Here is a 15987-nt window from a genome sequence, read left to right on the forward strand (position 1 = left end):
GCTGCAACCACAGGTCCACACTGCTCACCCAGAGTATCACTGTTCTACAGAAAGCAAGATAAGATCCCCTTTGATTCAGATCATCTTACTGAAATATTTATGCAGACTCAAGCAAGGAGCTATTGACCTGCATCAAGTCACTATATGAGGTTCTCTCTTGGGCATGTATGAATTGTGTATATGTTAGGCCATAAATCAACTTGAATTTCAAACAAAAGCATGGGATTTAATGGGCACAAAGAATCCATTGTATTAGCATCCAAACTGGCTACATTTCAAAGCAAAATCAAGGTATCATATTTAGTTTTACTTACTCTTGGTATTTATGGACTTGACTGACTTAGAGAAGCGAGGGCAATTAATTCCACATATTAAATTTTAAAAATACAAAGCCATAAATTTGGTTTAAAAACCCCATGTTATAAATAAATAAATGAATGCTGTAGCCCATTCATTATAGCACAACCTAGGCAGTCTTGAAAGAGAGTTCCCAAATTAAAGATTGGGAAGAATTAACAGTTACTTAACTACTCACTAAAATATACAGCCACATTTCCAGACAAGCATGACTCCCAGTATTATGTAACTCATTCCATTCTCAAAGTGTGGTGCAAACATTGACTGAATGAATAATCTTAAACCACCTTCATTCATAGCTAAAGTAGGAAGATCTTTTATTATTTAACAGACATGAGTTTCTCATATTTGCACAGAGAAGCAACTACTTGTGTGCACAAGTTATTAGGTGTGTAAATTAGGTCTGAGTTCTTTTGTTTAAGGTATGCAATCGAATCCAGGGTTTATTTTTATTTTAAAAGAAAGCCTGAATTAAAGAGACAAAGGTAAACATAAAAGAGAAAGCTTCAATTAACAAGACAAAGGTAAACATAAAAAACCACTAGTTATCCAATATGATGACCTCACTCTCATAAATCCAGTCTAGGTTTTGATGGTGTATAATCAGTATTTCCACTTCTTGGATAAAGAGATTTTAAAGGTTTAAGTGTCTTTTCAGCAACATTCAGACTACATGCCAACTTGGGATTTAGAAGAAAAGACAACTTTAAAACACTTTTTCCCCCACTAAAGCTCTGCATTTCCTTTGCAGAACTCTACAGTTTGGCTAAATACAAATCTCCAAACACTGGGAACACTCAAACCCTGGAAAAGCCTAAAGCCTACCCTCAGCATGAACAGCATACTTATTAACTGACCTCATTTAATTTCTGCAAAAGCAGCATTAAAACATAACTCCACCAAGCTCTCTCTTGATTCCCAAAAAGTAAACTGAGCATCAGTGAGTAAAACACTCAGGCAACAGCAAAAAGCAGATTGTGTTATGTGTGCACCAATGTAATGATACCCCAGCACTGACACCAATTATGTGTGCAGGACCAAAATTACACATCTGGAGCAAGAGAATCCACGTCCAGGAAGTCCCAGCTCTGCACCCTGTGCCCATCCTCCTCTCCAGAGATGGAGAGATCATTCTCCCCTCCTGGAAAATGCTGGAGCTGCCATGGGTGAGATGAGTCATGGGCCAGGGACAAGGGCTGCTGGGGAAAGAGGAGATTCACTCTGCAGGACACAGGAAAAAAGGGATTTCTGTGCTTCCAGTGAAGTTTCTCTGCATCACAGGGACTTGGGGTCCAGTTAGATCCAACCAAGAAGGGATTGGAAATTTGATGAGAAACAAAAAGACTTCTCAAAAGCACAGTGGACCATTTCTTAAAATATAACTCCCACTGTGGTACTTGGCAATATGGTGATGATTTTTCAGGTGCCATGTCAGAAAAAAAACTCTATCTCTACATTCACACAAATAGCAAATGTTTTGGGAAGTTTTATAGGACTCGGTTTGGATTTCAATGGAAAGGAAAATGGGATATTAACTAACTGCCTTCATGTTTCTAGTCACTACTGAGTATTCCCATTAGGTGTGGAATAGTAGCTTCCTGCAGGGAGCCCTTTGGTTAGGAATAGGAACTTCTGAGTGAGAGAATATCACTAAGTTTCAAATATATAAAATATCAGGTTCAATTATAAATTGGAGCAAAAGCACTGATTAGCTAATTTTGTCCATAAATTAATAAAGGAAAGGATGTAGGAGACCTGGTAAAATTCTGTTTTGGAAGAAATATAATGAAGGCAAAACAAATTCTGTTAACAGAATAGACTTGTTGATAGAGAAAAATGAAATATAAACCAAAATCTTTCTGGACGGAAAAAAAAAAAAAAAAACCAAAAAACAACTTTTTAAACCTGGCTCAAGCATTAGGATCAAATTTGAAAATTTATGCAACAACCAAAGACATCACAGATAAGCCTTTAAATCTCTGATTTAAGTTGCAACTTTAGCAGTTAAATCAACCCAAAAATCTTAAGAGATGACAATGATAGATATGGAGTTGCAGAGTCCATCCAGGGGAGGTTACACTTCAAAACAGAAGAAAGAAAAAACTATGTTGGAGAGTATCCTGTACCTGCATGCCAACTTTCCCTGGCCATTACTTGGCTGGCTGATGTCCTTCCTCACACTGCCTGTGAGGCTCTGCTGGGTTTCAGGTCATCCCAAAGAAAGAAGATGTAAAAGGAACATTTCAATTCTCATCTCAGCATCGTTTCTTAGCATCCTAGAAAAATACTTACAAGAATGCTGCCTGCTACTGAACTTTTGAATAATGAAAACTAGAAACAGTGATGGAGGATCTTTTAAATCTCATGCATCTGTTCTCACCTGGAATTAATTCAGAGCACAGTGCTGCTGATTGCACGTGTTATCAATAGAAATAAAAAGGGAATTAGTGTCTGGCTAGACATAATCATGTATCTCTGGAAGAGCCACCCTGCAGTAGCTTTAACTTGTCAGGTCTTGAAGCACACCACACCAGAGGAGAGGCTGAGGAGCCCCCCTTCACCAGGCAGCAAGAAATGATGATGACAGAGCTGTTAACAACATCTAACACCACTGCCTGCACTGCAGCAGCTCCTTGCCTCCTACAGATCCTTCACTGGAGCACAAGGAACACATGGTGGACCACTGGCAAGGTCTGCTGGAGAGCTCAGTAATGCCCATCCTGAAGATTTCCTTTAATTGTGTGGTGCCAGGAAGGAAAGGCAGCAGCACAGAGAGCAAAACGTGATGACATCAATGTGTACATGTACAAATTCAAATGGATTATCCCAAAATTAAGGGGGGGGGGGGGGGTGACATTTTCACACATTGTCATGGTTGTCTGTCTCTCCTCAAGTAATACAGAGTTTTGACATGGTGTGTTCCTCTTCAGTCTGTGCATCCCTCCCTTTTATGATACAAATCAAATGAGACTGTCAATCTTCCCTCTGCCCTGTGACTGCTGGAAGGATATAATGAGAGCAATATTTTGGCTTCCTGCAACTGTCTCTCAATTAGATGGTGATTCTGAAATCTGTTCTCTTTAGACTCTCCTTTCTCTCTTGATCCTTATCTGGAAAGGTGGAGGAGGGGAAAGACATTGAGATAAGGACATTCTTGATCACCCCTGGAAGTGTTCAATGCCAGGCTGGATGGGGCTTTTGGAGCAGCCTGATCTCATCAGATTAGGAAGGTGGCAGGGAGTTGGAACCAGATGATCTGTAAGGGCCCTTCCAACCCAAATCATTCTATGATTCTATGAATAATGTGAAATACACTTTCTTAACAACAGCCTGGTCTAGAAACAGTCTATAGTTAACCAAGACATGAATATTTTGATGTCTGCTTCCCAAACTAAGGACATCCTCCTTTTTCAAGGCTGGCTTGCTCACTCAGCATGACAGTGAGCTTAAACAGACTCAAACACAAAGCCCAGTGTTTGTTGTACTACAGTAATTTTCATAAAATACTGTTCAGTGGCCATAAAATAGTTCCCTTAAATGCAGGCTGAAATGCATGATTTTATCTTAAAGGAGAAAATAAATAACTGATCCAATCAAAGAAAGAAACACTCATTCCTTCTTATCTTTCTCATACTATTTCTAGTATTCTCTGCATTACCAATAGGACCTCTACGCACCATTTAAATGCTGGAGGAAATTATGTTTTTGTCAGTAGAGCCTGAACTGAAGTCCATCTTTTCTTCTTAGACCATGACTGTGATGTCTTTACTGATCACTGTGAGGAGCTGCTGTTTAATTAAAGTTGCACACGAAGGATCTAAATCAAAGAATTTGTATGTCTGTTTTGGAATAAATAGCTATTAACTGCCCTGAGTCTAGTTTACTGAACACCTTTTTATCTGACTAACTATAGGAATATTTGTAAGATTGTAGTGGCATGTGGTAATTTTGTAAGTTTTTTTTATATGTGATAAAATTCACTGTAGTCTGTAAAGATTACAGCTCTTCTAAATCAAGGTTATAAAATAGCTTTTCATTTCTACAGTGAATGCTTTGTGAGGGAAAGCACACTAGATAAGAGGCTTTATCATGAAGCTTTTATTTTTCAAGGCTTGGAGTAATTGCAGCTTCTGCTGGCATTAGTCAGGACTGTGAGTGTGCAGGACTTCTCAAAAATCAGCATCTAAGGCTGTTTGAACCAGCCAGTTACTGAGTTATTCCATGCTCTTGCTGGATGAAAACAGAGTCCTCTTTAAAAATGAACAAAACTCAACAAAAACCTCACAAACAACCAAACTTCAGCTCTGCTCTCACATGGGAAACTCCCTTTGACGTTTCACCCAAGCAATAGCTCATAAAAATATGAAATAAAGCACAGGGAAGGTGAACCAACCCTCACCATCTGCAGCGTGCTCATCCTGAGCTCCTGGATCTGATGTTCACATTGCTCAGGGTCAGCTAAAAGGGATGATTTAGTCCAGTGAGAGCAGATTCTGAGACAGCCAGCAAGGCTCAAACCCCACTGTGATGGGTCAGTTCTACTGGTTAAACTGGTGTTTCAGGAGGAAAAGGAAAATTGCATCGAAACACAGGATTTCCTTTGGGCAAATCTCTGTGCTGCCAGCTCTGCACTCTCAGCTATGGCACTGAAACTTCCTGCATAAAGCTGGGCTAAACATGTTAATAAAATTAATTAAGATTTTAGATTAATGAAGAATCTTACATGTTCACATTCTCTACATAGTTTCTCTGCAAGCAGGGTAAACACAAACTTTGGACATATCATTTCCCACTCTTAAGACTGTCTTTTGACTGAGAGTCCACAGATGATAATGTTGGTATAATAAGAATGGTAAAATTACTTTTCAGGATAGTAAAATAAGATAAGCAGCAATTATGTCACCTAGCATTCATAATTCTTAAAATAATATAAATTATATTACAGATTTTTAAGTAGTCAAATGTATGAAATTGCTCATAATGATTACTCACAACACTGTAGGGTAAAATTTTATTTAAATTAAGCAATTTAGGTTCATTTTATTATCATCTAGAAGCATACAGATGTTCAATACTATTTGATGAACAAATTTAAAATCTGAAAATCTTACCAAACATGCTAATCCTACCACTGACTATTCATACCTACCTGGACAGAAACCATCTGTATTTAACACCTTTTGTTTCTCTCCACATATTGCATAAATAACAGAATACACACGAGACACCTTCTCTTGCATTTAATGGAGCTTGTGCCATGCAGTGGGACACTGGTTTATCTGATGGAGTCTGTATTAGGGGAAAAAATGCTCCTTGGTATTGACAGTTCCTCCTCCTAACAAAAAGCACAATAATGTTTATATCTCTGTCTATTTGTCAGACATGTTGTGTACTTTCTTTGTTGCAAATCTCACAAAGGCCAAAAGAATTAATTAGCGGGAAACAATCTAAAGGAATTAAAACTGAGGTTGCACACGCCTTCCTTTCATTAGTCACTCCTGCTTCCAGAAATCAAATGGCAGAAACACACATTCCTCTTTCAGTCAAGATTGCCCCTTTGGGAGTGAGTCGAGCAGTTCATGTTAGAAGAGTCCTTTGTTCCCTTCACTTAGGTATCGGAACAGTTGGGAATCAGGGATAAACCATCCACTGTTTGCCTTTATTCAATTTGTATTTCACTCCAGACCAATGTGCTCACAATTGCTTGATAAGGCAAATAAATAGAAGAACTTCAATTAGATACAAATATTAATATGTTTATTAGCTCAGAAGGAAGCAATATAGCAGGTGTATGAATTGAGCCTGGAATATTTTATTTACTCAGTTATCTGAGAAAGGGGAGCAAAGTTCAACCTGAAATTGCATCCAGGGACTGTCTCTCCTCCAGGCTGACCCAAAACCTAAACCCATTTCTAGGCTTAGAAACCAGTAGTGGGTAGTGATGATCAACATGCATTGTCTTTACGCTGTTTTGATTACTTCTCATAAAGAAACCTGACAGCTCTTGTGTGACCACCATCTATTCAGGGAAACTGAGAGTAAACTGGCTGTTAGCCTTTGCTTCCAGCTTGTTGTTGTGCCTTTCCGTGCAATCACATCACATCAAAGTGATGTAGCTATTTGTTTCTTTTTTTCTCTAAAGGTCTCAACACTGCTTAGATCCTGAGGATCTGAAATTACTGAGTCACCACCAACAGACATTTAGAATTACTCCTCAAAGTGAAGATGAAAACACCATTAGCCATTGTTTAAAAAAAAAAAAATCTAATCCCAATTTTCTATTTATACACTAACGGTTGGGCTGTGTCCCCTCAGCACCACCCTCTGTGCCTACACTTCATAAGGAGATTACGCTTCTCCCCGTGAAGTGAAAATTACCTTCTTGTGGGCAGAAAGCGTTTAATTATGACTCTGCTTCGCTTGTCTCCATGGCGATGCCATGCAAACAGCCTGTTTTATTAGCGCTCCCTCCCCGCTCCCCCGCAGCCACACACGGGCCGTGCGGAGCGGGGTCGAGCGCTGCCGCCGGCCCCGGGAGCGCCGGCCCGGCCACGGCAAAGCCGCGGGACGCGCTCGCTCCAAACCCCGCTCGCAGCCCCGCCGCACCATTTGGGCACTTACTGCAGGAAACACCTTCCCAATTCCTGCCCGTGGCCAGAGCGGGGCCGTTACCTGGGCGCTCCCCGGGGCCCGCGGGGTCGGTGAGGATGCTGGGGTCACTCTGCGACCTGCCTCTCGGGAGAAAGCAGCCGGTCCCTTCTTCCGATGCAGCCATGAGGTGGAGGGCGGGAAGCTCAGAGGAGGAGGGAGGAGGAGGCGCTCATGGAGCCGGAGGCGGCCGGGGGACAATGGGGACGGGGGTGCGGCGGTGGCAGCGGCGGGGCGTCAGCCGGGCAGGACCAGCCGCGGCAGCATCTTCCCCGGCATCTGCCGTCGGCAGGGCTGCGGCTCCGGGCTCAGGGGGCAGCTCCGGGCGCCTCAGGGGGGTGGGCCATGCCGCCTGGCGGGGTGGGGAAGAGCCGGGGCGCGGGCCGCCGGCCCGGCCCCCCGCCGCCGCCGCCGCCGCCCCCTCCCGGGACGCCCCCCGAGCGCCGCTGCCGGAGTCGCCTCAAGCCGCCGCGCTGCTGAGCGCATCCGTCGGAAAACATTGGGATTCTCCCATGGTGCCCCGCGAGCGCCCGCCTGACGTCACGGCGGGGAGGGGGGTGGGGGGTGGGCGCCGCACCTGCACTGCACAAAGGCGGGGGCTCCGCAGGTGCGCGGGGTCCCGCCCCGCCCGCCGCGTCACGGGCCGCGGGGAGGGACCGACCCGCCCCCGCCGCTCCGCGGGACCCGCCCGTGGCCCCGGAGCTGTCCCGGTGCCTGTCCCTCCCTCCCGTCCGTGCGGGCGCTCTGCCCCGCGGGACGCACCGGCGGGACCCCCGGTACCGGCACAGCCCGGGCTCGGTGCCGCCGCTCGCCTCCCCGGGGCTGGAGGAGGGTGGCGGGCACGGGAGGGTGTCCCTCGGGGGTTCCCGCGGGGATTCCCTCCGCAGGATGAGCGGGGATCGCTCCGCGCCCGCCGGGACCCCCGCGCAGCTCGGCCGGAGCTTCGGGCATCCCGCAGAAACGGGATGCTCCGACTCGGGCTGAATAGCTTGGTTCGGGAATTTGAATGTCTGTAGCCGGTGATGCAAATCAGGTCTTCTTGAAGTTTTGACCTGTAAAAAACAGGGATGCTTTCTAATCACTATACCAGTAAAGTCCTGTAGAATGTTCAGTCAGCATTTGCTGGGATTGTGGGGATTCTCATCTCGTGTCTGCCTTAAACTCTGCTTTTGTGTCTGCATGGAACTAATGCTGAGGAATACACTCACCTGCAAGCAGATTTCATGGGCTGACTCAAGAACAATAATTACACGTGCAGCTGACCGAGTTCCTGTTTTGAGACTCATGCAAGTTTGTAAAATTTTAGAGATTAACCTTTGTATCAGAAGATTTTCCATCAATACAGACTTTCACACACAGAAGTACAGGTTCAGGTTGGAAGGAACCACTGTGGAGTCACCTGTCCCGACCTCCCTGCTCAGGCAGGGTCATCCCAGAGCAGAGGGCACAAAATTGTGTCCAGACAGGTCTGGAGCATTTCCAGTGGAGGGAAACTCCACAGCCTCACCTGTGCAACAAAGAAATTTTTCTTCCTCGTGTTCTGGTTGAACTTTCTTAGCATCAGTTTTCTTGCCTCTTGTTCTAGTACTTGGCACCACTGAGAAGTGCCTGGCTCTTTTTTTACATAAATGTGTGGAAAATATTTTGCTGCTAATAAATAAAGAAAATGGGGTTTGACCATTTCTGAAAGCAGGGGCAAACAAAGCAGTTATGTGGGGTTATGTCTTTGTTGTGTTTTGGGGGCATTCAAACCAAATTCATCACATCTGTCATACTAAGATGTGCTTGCAGTTTTTCTTTAAGCAGGAATTTCAAAGTTAAATGTGCATACATCTGATTTGGGAGTCTCTTTGGAGCTGAGTGTCCCTGAGAGTTGGTTAACTCACTGACATTTGGGGGGAAGAAAAAAGTTTTTAGGCATAGATTTAAGGGTGGAGTTTGGTGAGAAAATTCATCCAAGATTCCATTTGTGGAAGGCCAGAGTGTGGCTGTTGGGGTGACATCTGCCCATGGCTGGGGTGAGCTGCAGCATCCAACAGCAACTGGGAATATTGTCCTGAGAGCAGAACCCCAAAAAAGGGCTTAAAGTAAAATATCAAGGCATCTCTGGTTCAATGGGCACTGTCCCTTCTTGCTGTGTGTAAGGTAGATCCTAAGGAAAAAGAAGCATGTGGAGGTTTAATCTAAGCTGTGTCATCGTGCCATGGAATACATTAAGGTATGAGATAATGAGCCAAATCTATTTTTAGTCCTAAAAGGAGAGGAAGTAGCAAGTTTTAAATGGTTTTTCTCTATATAGCTTTTAGGTCATGCTAGAAAATGCTGATGGTTTCTAGTGAATTCTGTGAAAGTCTGTTTGCACTAATCAATAGCTGCCTTCTGAGATGAAGAATGATACTGATTTCATGTTTAAAATGTAGGGTTGGGAAGTTTCATATCAGATTTAAGCATTTGTATAAGATGGAATACATTAAAATATTTTCAACTCAAGAAAATATCTCCAAGACATCTTTAGTAGCTATAAAAGCACAGAGAATCAAAGGGATGTATTTTTAACCAGCTCCCATACTGGTTGCCTCTGTGGAGGACACTTTATAGAATTTCTTTGGATTTAAAATATCATCTGGTACAGAACAGTCAAATAGGGCTGGAATCTGCCTTGCTGTTTTCACTCAGTTAAAGAGCATTTTCTCTCATCCCTGGCAAACCAAGCATCAAGAGGCTCAGTCTGGAAATAAATCCCTGGTGAGGTTTGTGCCAGCTGATGGAGCTGCCCCTGGACCCTGCTATTTCCAAAAAGAACAGTGATCATGTTTGGGAGAGCAGGTACCAAAAAAAACCCCAAACAACTTGTGTTGAATTATTTAAACTTTTGCTGCAAAAGAATGTCTCATGTTAAAACTAGGATTGTCTGAATGTCTTTTACTTTTTTACTTTCAAATTTCAGAGGTGATGATGGCACTTTGTACTTGGAAAAATAAAGTGAGGCAAAGTCTTGCCTTTGTGTTGAAAGTCCAACACCAAAAGAACTGGACCCTTTTCACAGAAGTAAATAGAAGCTGATGGAGGCAGGCACTAACTAATATATTTCAAGAATATCGATTTGTAAATCCCTCTGAAATTGGAATGAAACTAAGTCTAGTTCTACCTGTGGGTACAAAGCACCTGAAAAATTGTCCACAAGTTTCCATTTACTACTTCTTATGATTCTGTAAGTGTCACAAACAAAACTGTTTGCAGGATCAGAATGGCTGTTAGTAGAAACATGACTCTCCTTTTGTTTGGTTTGTTTTCTCACTATAGCAGTCTTGTGGTAAACAAGTTTTCAGCATTTTCCCAGAACGTGCAATGATCTGATCTGTTCAGTTATCTCTCAGAGGAAAATACTTCTTAAAATGAAATATCCACACAGGGAACACAGATGAGAAAACAATTTTTTTAAAAAATTTTATTTATTTTGATGCATAATCCGTAGCCAAATCAATGCATGTCCCTTTGATATGACTTTCCTTGATTTTTTTTTTATGCAACTATATAAATTGTATAGATGATTTGATTAGTTTGTTTTCTCTCTGACAAACAGCTGAATGCCTGTTGTATGAGCTGGTTATATAAAGAGAAATCCAAACTTGTGTTGGAAAGGACTGATTCTCTGGAGAGAAAGAAAAGAGGTGAGTCATGTCAGTGCTGTTTTTCTCGAATCAGCAGAATATTAAACAACCTCATTTTCCTTAATCTGAAGCCTACATGTGATCTCTGAGCACCACTCATGGGGGGAGGCTTGTGTTGTTATTTAGAAAATGAATTCAGGGTACATTGGGATTGACAGTATCAGCATTCATGTTTAAATCATTCTGATGACCAAGGCACAAACAGCCTTGCTAGGAGCAGTTTCCTTAGATGCAGCAACAGAAAGCATTTGTTCTGCTGCTTGTGAGTCTTAACCTAGTTTTTGAGATTTTTATGCCAGTTTCTTGTAGCTCAGCGTGCTCACCATAACAAAGATGAGCATTCCCATGCTCAGAAAACTCTTGTCTCTATTTACTTTGTTGGGGGTTTTTTTCTCCTCAGATCCTTTCTTTGTAAAGAGGACACAGAGCCTATTTTGAGCCTTTGTTTGTCAAGACCATAAATGCTTGTCAGTGAGAAGAGATAAAATATCACCCAGCAGTCACAACTTGTAAGTACAAAGACTTGAAACACGTCTTCTCCAAGGTACTACTACAGAAAGCAAATAAAAAATGAATAAGCATCAGGGGCTTGTTTATTGGGGGCCTCATGTGCACATTGAGAATCTCTGGTACTCAGGAGCTATTCTGGCAATGGCCCATCTGATTTTCATATTTTCTTTCCTTCACAGCTCCACTGCTCACTCCCATTTTACAGGTGAAGGAATAGGAAAAAAAAACTGGGAAAACTGTAAAGGAGGATCCTCAGCTCAACTTCCTGCCCTGACACCCAGCTCTACTCACATCCTTCTGTGCTGTGATGATGAGAAGAGCAACCTCTACTTTATTTTAAATTATGCAGCTTATGATAATAACAGCCCCATGTGGATCTCATTATCCTCTCTGGTTTTCTGTTCCACTTCGACCTCAGGATGTCTGAGGAGAAGGGATATACATGTAAATTCCATTACAGGTCTAAACCTTCTTCCTTTCCACATTTTGAGGAATTAATGTTCTTGTATACAGAATATCTTTTTTTGTGCAGGCACTGTGTTCTGAAGAAGGCACATGGCTGGAAATTCCTTATTCTCAATTCCATCCTCAGAGTATTCCATGATCTCAAATACTCAAAACTACAAAAAAACCTGCAGATATGTGGGAGCTCTGAAAGCCATTTTTGGTGTAATTGAGGCCCTGCAATCTCTGTGAATTATTACAGAAAACCCAGTGAATTGTTTCTTGTTCCATTTGTGACATCAGTCCTCCAGGTTCTACAATTCAGGGTAGTAGAAATAACTTCAAGTAACTGCTGCTGGTTGTAAATATAAAATAATACAGTGTAAGATCCCAGACTTTTTAAATAACTATTTGGAGCACTAAAATTCTGTTTGGAAACAAAATGCCTCTGAAAAATAAGAACTTCTGATTTGCTTATGCTTTGCAATTCTTTGTGTTTTAGAAGCAATGCAGCTCATTTTTGCCTCAGAGATAAGCCTGGGTAACTTGTAGCCTGATCAGAGATGTCATTTCTTCTTATTATGTATTGCATTCAGACAGGACATTCTGATTCAGATCTCATCTTGTTGCCAAATCTGGAATAATTTTGACGTATACATTTTTCAGATTAATTCAAACAGTGAAGATCATTCAGTTGTCAGCAGAAGTGGAAAGGAAAAGTGGTGCTTTGTGCTAATTAGATGAGAGCTGACGAGTCTCTGATGTAGAGTTGCAGGACAAAATCCTGATTCCACTGATGTTAGTACCTTTCAACATCTACTTCAATGGCATTTTGTTATTGTCACTTCATTTCTTGTGTAACACAGGACTCCAGGTGGTATTTCACACTCTGACCACAAGAAATACACAAGAAATTCAGCTGCTGGAGAGTTAAAATACTTTAGGGGCCAGTGATACATGAAACAAGTGACAGAGCTTCCTTCAGTAGGTCACAGTTTGCAGTTCTTTGGGACCTGAAATCCAGTGAAGACCATAATAATCTGGATTGATGAGCATCTCTCAGAAGATACAACCTCAGCTGGGCTTCAGTTCATGGAAGGAAATACAGGAAGTCTAGAGTTGATCAGCAGCTGAAGACAAGAGAATGAAAGATCAAATTGGTTGGAACTCCCAATGAGCAAGGTGCAGGTTAGCAGAGCAGTTTCTGCTGTGAGTTTCTGTTGTGACAGCCCAGAAGACGTGGCCAGCCCTTCGGGGTCTCAGACTCAGTGTGAGAACTGATTTAAAGCTTGAGGTGTGAGATTTCCCAGGCAGAAACACTGTGGTGACTTTATGCTACACCTTCATTCTCCCCTGAGCACTCCTGTGTGTTGGGTTTGTGTCTGTCTGGAATAATCCTTGGGCTGCTTCCATCTATTCAATTTCCTGCTCACCAGCTGCTGAAGCAAGACTTGGGAAGGGAAGCAGTACAGCTACCAATAAATTTCTGGAATTTCTAGTATAATTTTAAGGAAATTAGGGCTTCATACCATTCCTACACAGTGAATTTACTTCTTGCTCAGAGCTGAAGGGTTTAGGCAGCAGTTTGCATCCTCATTGAGGCAGAATGTGGATGTGCAGCAAGATCACTGCTGGGGAGGTTGTGCTTTGCTCTTTTGCAGATGCAGTGAGTCATCTGAGAAACCATTCCTCAGCAAAACTCAGCTAACTTGGTTTACTTTTTAAATATATATATTTTTTGGACAGTTGTGGACGTTGCCATGGCAGCAGGAGATGGTGGGCCATCCCTCCCCTCGGGGCTGCAGCTCAGTGTGCTGTTTTAATGCCATCTTGCTGTGAGCTTTGGAAGGCCAGGCTGCTCAGCAGCTCCATCACAGCTCCCTTCATGGACAGGGCCAGTGGCTGCTCTTCTAGGATCAGCCCTAACAGCAAACTCTTAACCTGCAAAGTTAGCCCAGGACAGAAGAAATGGATCTTCTGTTCCATGACTTCACTGCTGGAGATGGATGTTGTCATAAGCAAAGTCAGAACAATGCAATCATGAAATTTTCTGTGCTGTTCTATTGTAAAAACACTCTTTGCCAGCCTTGCTTCCAACCAGCCTAGACTGCAATGAGAGGGACACCTCCAGACCCTGCAGCTGGGATCTCAAGTATTTTGGGAATGAGTCCTTTAACATCTTTGTCCAGCAAGTAAAGTGCAGACTTTGCCTGGTAAATTCTTCCAGTCAAAAATCAGGTGGTTGCACAAAGAGTCCCTTTGTTTTCACTTGTCCCTAATATGTGCCTCTCCTTGTTATACAAATGTATCCTTTTAAGTCTAGACACAAAAAAAAATGCTTTGCAAAGGAATTCCCAACATGACTTTAATGCAATTTGTGAACCACACAGATACTTTAAACCTCTGTCTTCTGCAAATTAATTCTGCAAGACCAACTCCTTCAAGTTTTAAGGTTCAGTTGCAGAACTTGATTATTTTATTATTATTAGCATGTAGTCTAAAACTGTTGTATTCTAATCCAATGGGAAACACAGGGATTGGAACACCAATTTTGGCTAAATATGCAATTAATTGTGTACATGAATGACTGCTTAGAAATCTTGCTTGTCATTTGCAAGCCTGTGTGTTGTATGGAGATGGAGGTTCATGCAGCTGAGGATTGTATGACCCATGGTATTTAAAATCAGGTAATTATACTCTTGCTTTATGAACTAGCAAACAGGGTTTTTTTGCTGATGTTGTTTTTTTTCCCCTTTCCTAGAACATGGAAATAAATCCAATTAGGTCAGTCAAGGAAGATGCCATTAGATTTGCTTCCTACAAGTCATTCAGAAGTCAAGAATTATTTTAACATTTAGTGTTCTCTCTCCCTTGGCTTCGTGGCTGTTACAAGAATTCTGTTTATTAATGCATTACGAACCAAAGCTGTCAAGATCAATCTCTGTCTCCATTTGTAAGGATGTTCTATATGTGCAGCTGAACAGTACAGCATGGACCTCTGAAATTTTCATGTGGGCTCTGATGGGATTTCCTGAGTAGAGGAAGAGCTGACCCCACAGGAATGTCACAGCCAGTGCATTCCACCCAGGGCAAATGTCATCTGCATGCTGCACACAGAGATATTTCCAGCTCTGGAAAATGCAGTTATTTGGACCAGGTTTGGATCCATTTTCTGTTACTCTTGTGTTTTAACCTGCATTTTTCTATCCAGGGCAATGAGGAGCTCTGCTTAAGACCATGGGGAGCTCTATTTAATTATAATTGGCAGCCTGCAATCCTTTGTGCTGTCAAGGAAATCCTGGAGCTAATGGATGATATTGCAAACCCTTGGTAGTGGTTTTACACTTAGCAATTTCTTCTTTATTTAGCTGAATAAATGTCTGATGGAGCTGAGAGAATCCACTGAGGAAACAGGGTTGGACAGGAAATTCTTGGTGTACCAACCCTAGGAATTAATTTAATATCTTAAAGGGTAATTTAGCCATCTAGGTTTTATTTATGCATATGAAATAATAGTTAAAAAAAAGTAATAAATATGCATCTGAAGTATAATTTATTAGTAATAAGACAATTTACAAGAACAGTGTAACCTGACAATGGTTATGAAATCTGTCAGTAACTGTGGGCACAGGATAATTGTCTCTGCTCAGATGATTTTATACAGGACTGATGGCCTCAGGCTTGGTTTATGAATTGTGTTTTAAGCACAGTGAGAGAGTTTTAATAGCCCAAAATAGGCACCCATTTAGCAACGTGACTTTCTCAACTGCAAAGTCCAGATCAAGCAGAAAGGAATGGTTTTCCCTTCACCATTTCTGGGATCAGGAAGAAATCTGGCACATCTGGAGTTTGTTAGAGAGTCAAAAGGTGCCACATTTTGATGCCAACTTGTGAGACACCTCATACACTTCATGATCAAATGTGTTAAATTTGTTCTGCGTAGTTTTGAGCACATCAGTGTTTGCAGTTCTGTTGTGGAATTGGGTCCTGAAGGAAGAACAAGCAGTGCAGAGCATTGATGGAAATGCAAACCCCTGCTCTCTCCCTGGGCAGTCGTGGCTGACTGCAGGGGCAACCGAATATTTTGATAATTCTGTGTATTTTTAAACTTGGCAGTGCAGCCTGCCGAGGTTGTTTGAGTGGCAGCCACTAGAGAGCACCACGGGATTGTCTCTTTTCCAGAGCAGGGTGTGGTGAGCTACAGTGTGAAAGGGTTTGTTCACATTTCTGAAGAGTTCTGTTGTGTTCTGTGCAGGATATTAAACCAAGATTTTAGCACCTGTGGCATTTTGCTTTACACAGTTGTTATTCATGGGGGCTTCTTTCATCAGCATGTAATTCTGTCTCAGCAGAGTTT

General features: G+C 42.3%; 1 protein-coding gene and 1 long non-coding RNA gene across 3 annotated transcripts in view; one reads left to right on the plus strand and one right to left on the minus strand.

Moving 5' to 3' along the window:
- Nucleotides 1–7334, minus strand: part of PHACTR3 (phosphatase and actin regulator 3) — a 97800-nt gene extending 90466 nt beyond the window's left edge. Inside the window, exon 1 of one of the 2 annotated variants that reach the window (XM_079321263.1) lies at nt 7030–7334. In XM_079321263.1, coding sequence (XP_079177389.1) covers nt 7030–7132 — 103 coding nt within the window. In that variant the 5' untranslated portion in view covers nt 7133–7334. The remainder of the gene's footprint in view (nt 1–7029) is intronic. The other variant, XM_079321262.1, reaches the window with a different exon arrangement.
- Nucleotides 1–11231, plus strand: part of LOC306809609 — an 89020-nt gene extending 77789 nt beyond the window's left edge. Inside the window, exons 2-3 of the long non-coding RNA XR_013776272.1 lie at nt 10589–10676; nt 11077–11231. This is a non-coding gene — a long non-coding RNA (uncharacterized lncRNA). The remainder of the gene's footprint in view (nt 1–10588; nt 10677–11076) is intronic.
- The last annotated feature ends 4756 nt before the right edge of the window (nt 11232–15987 follow it).

This window comes from Erithacus rubecula, assembly GCF_903797595.1.
Source record: "Erithacus rubecula genome assembly, chromosome: 18".
Lineage (NCBI taxonomy): Eukaryota > Metazoa > Chordata > Aves > Passeriformes > Muscicapidae > Erithacus > Erithacus rubecula.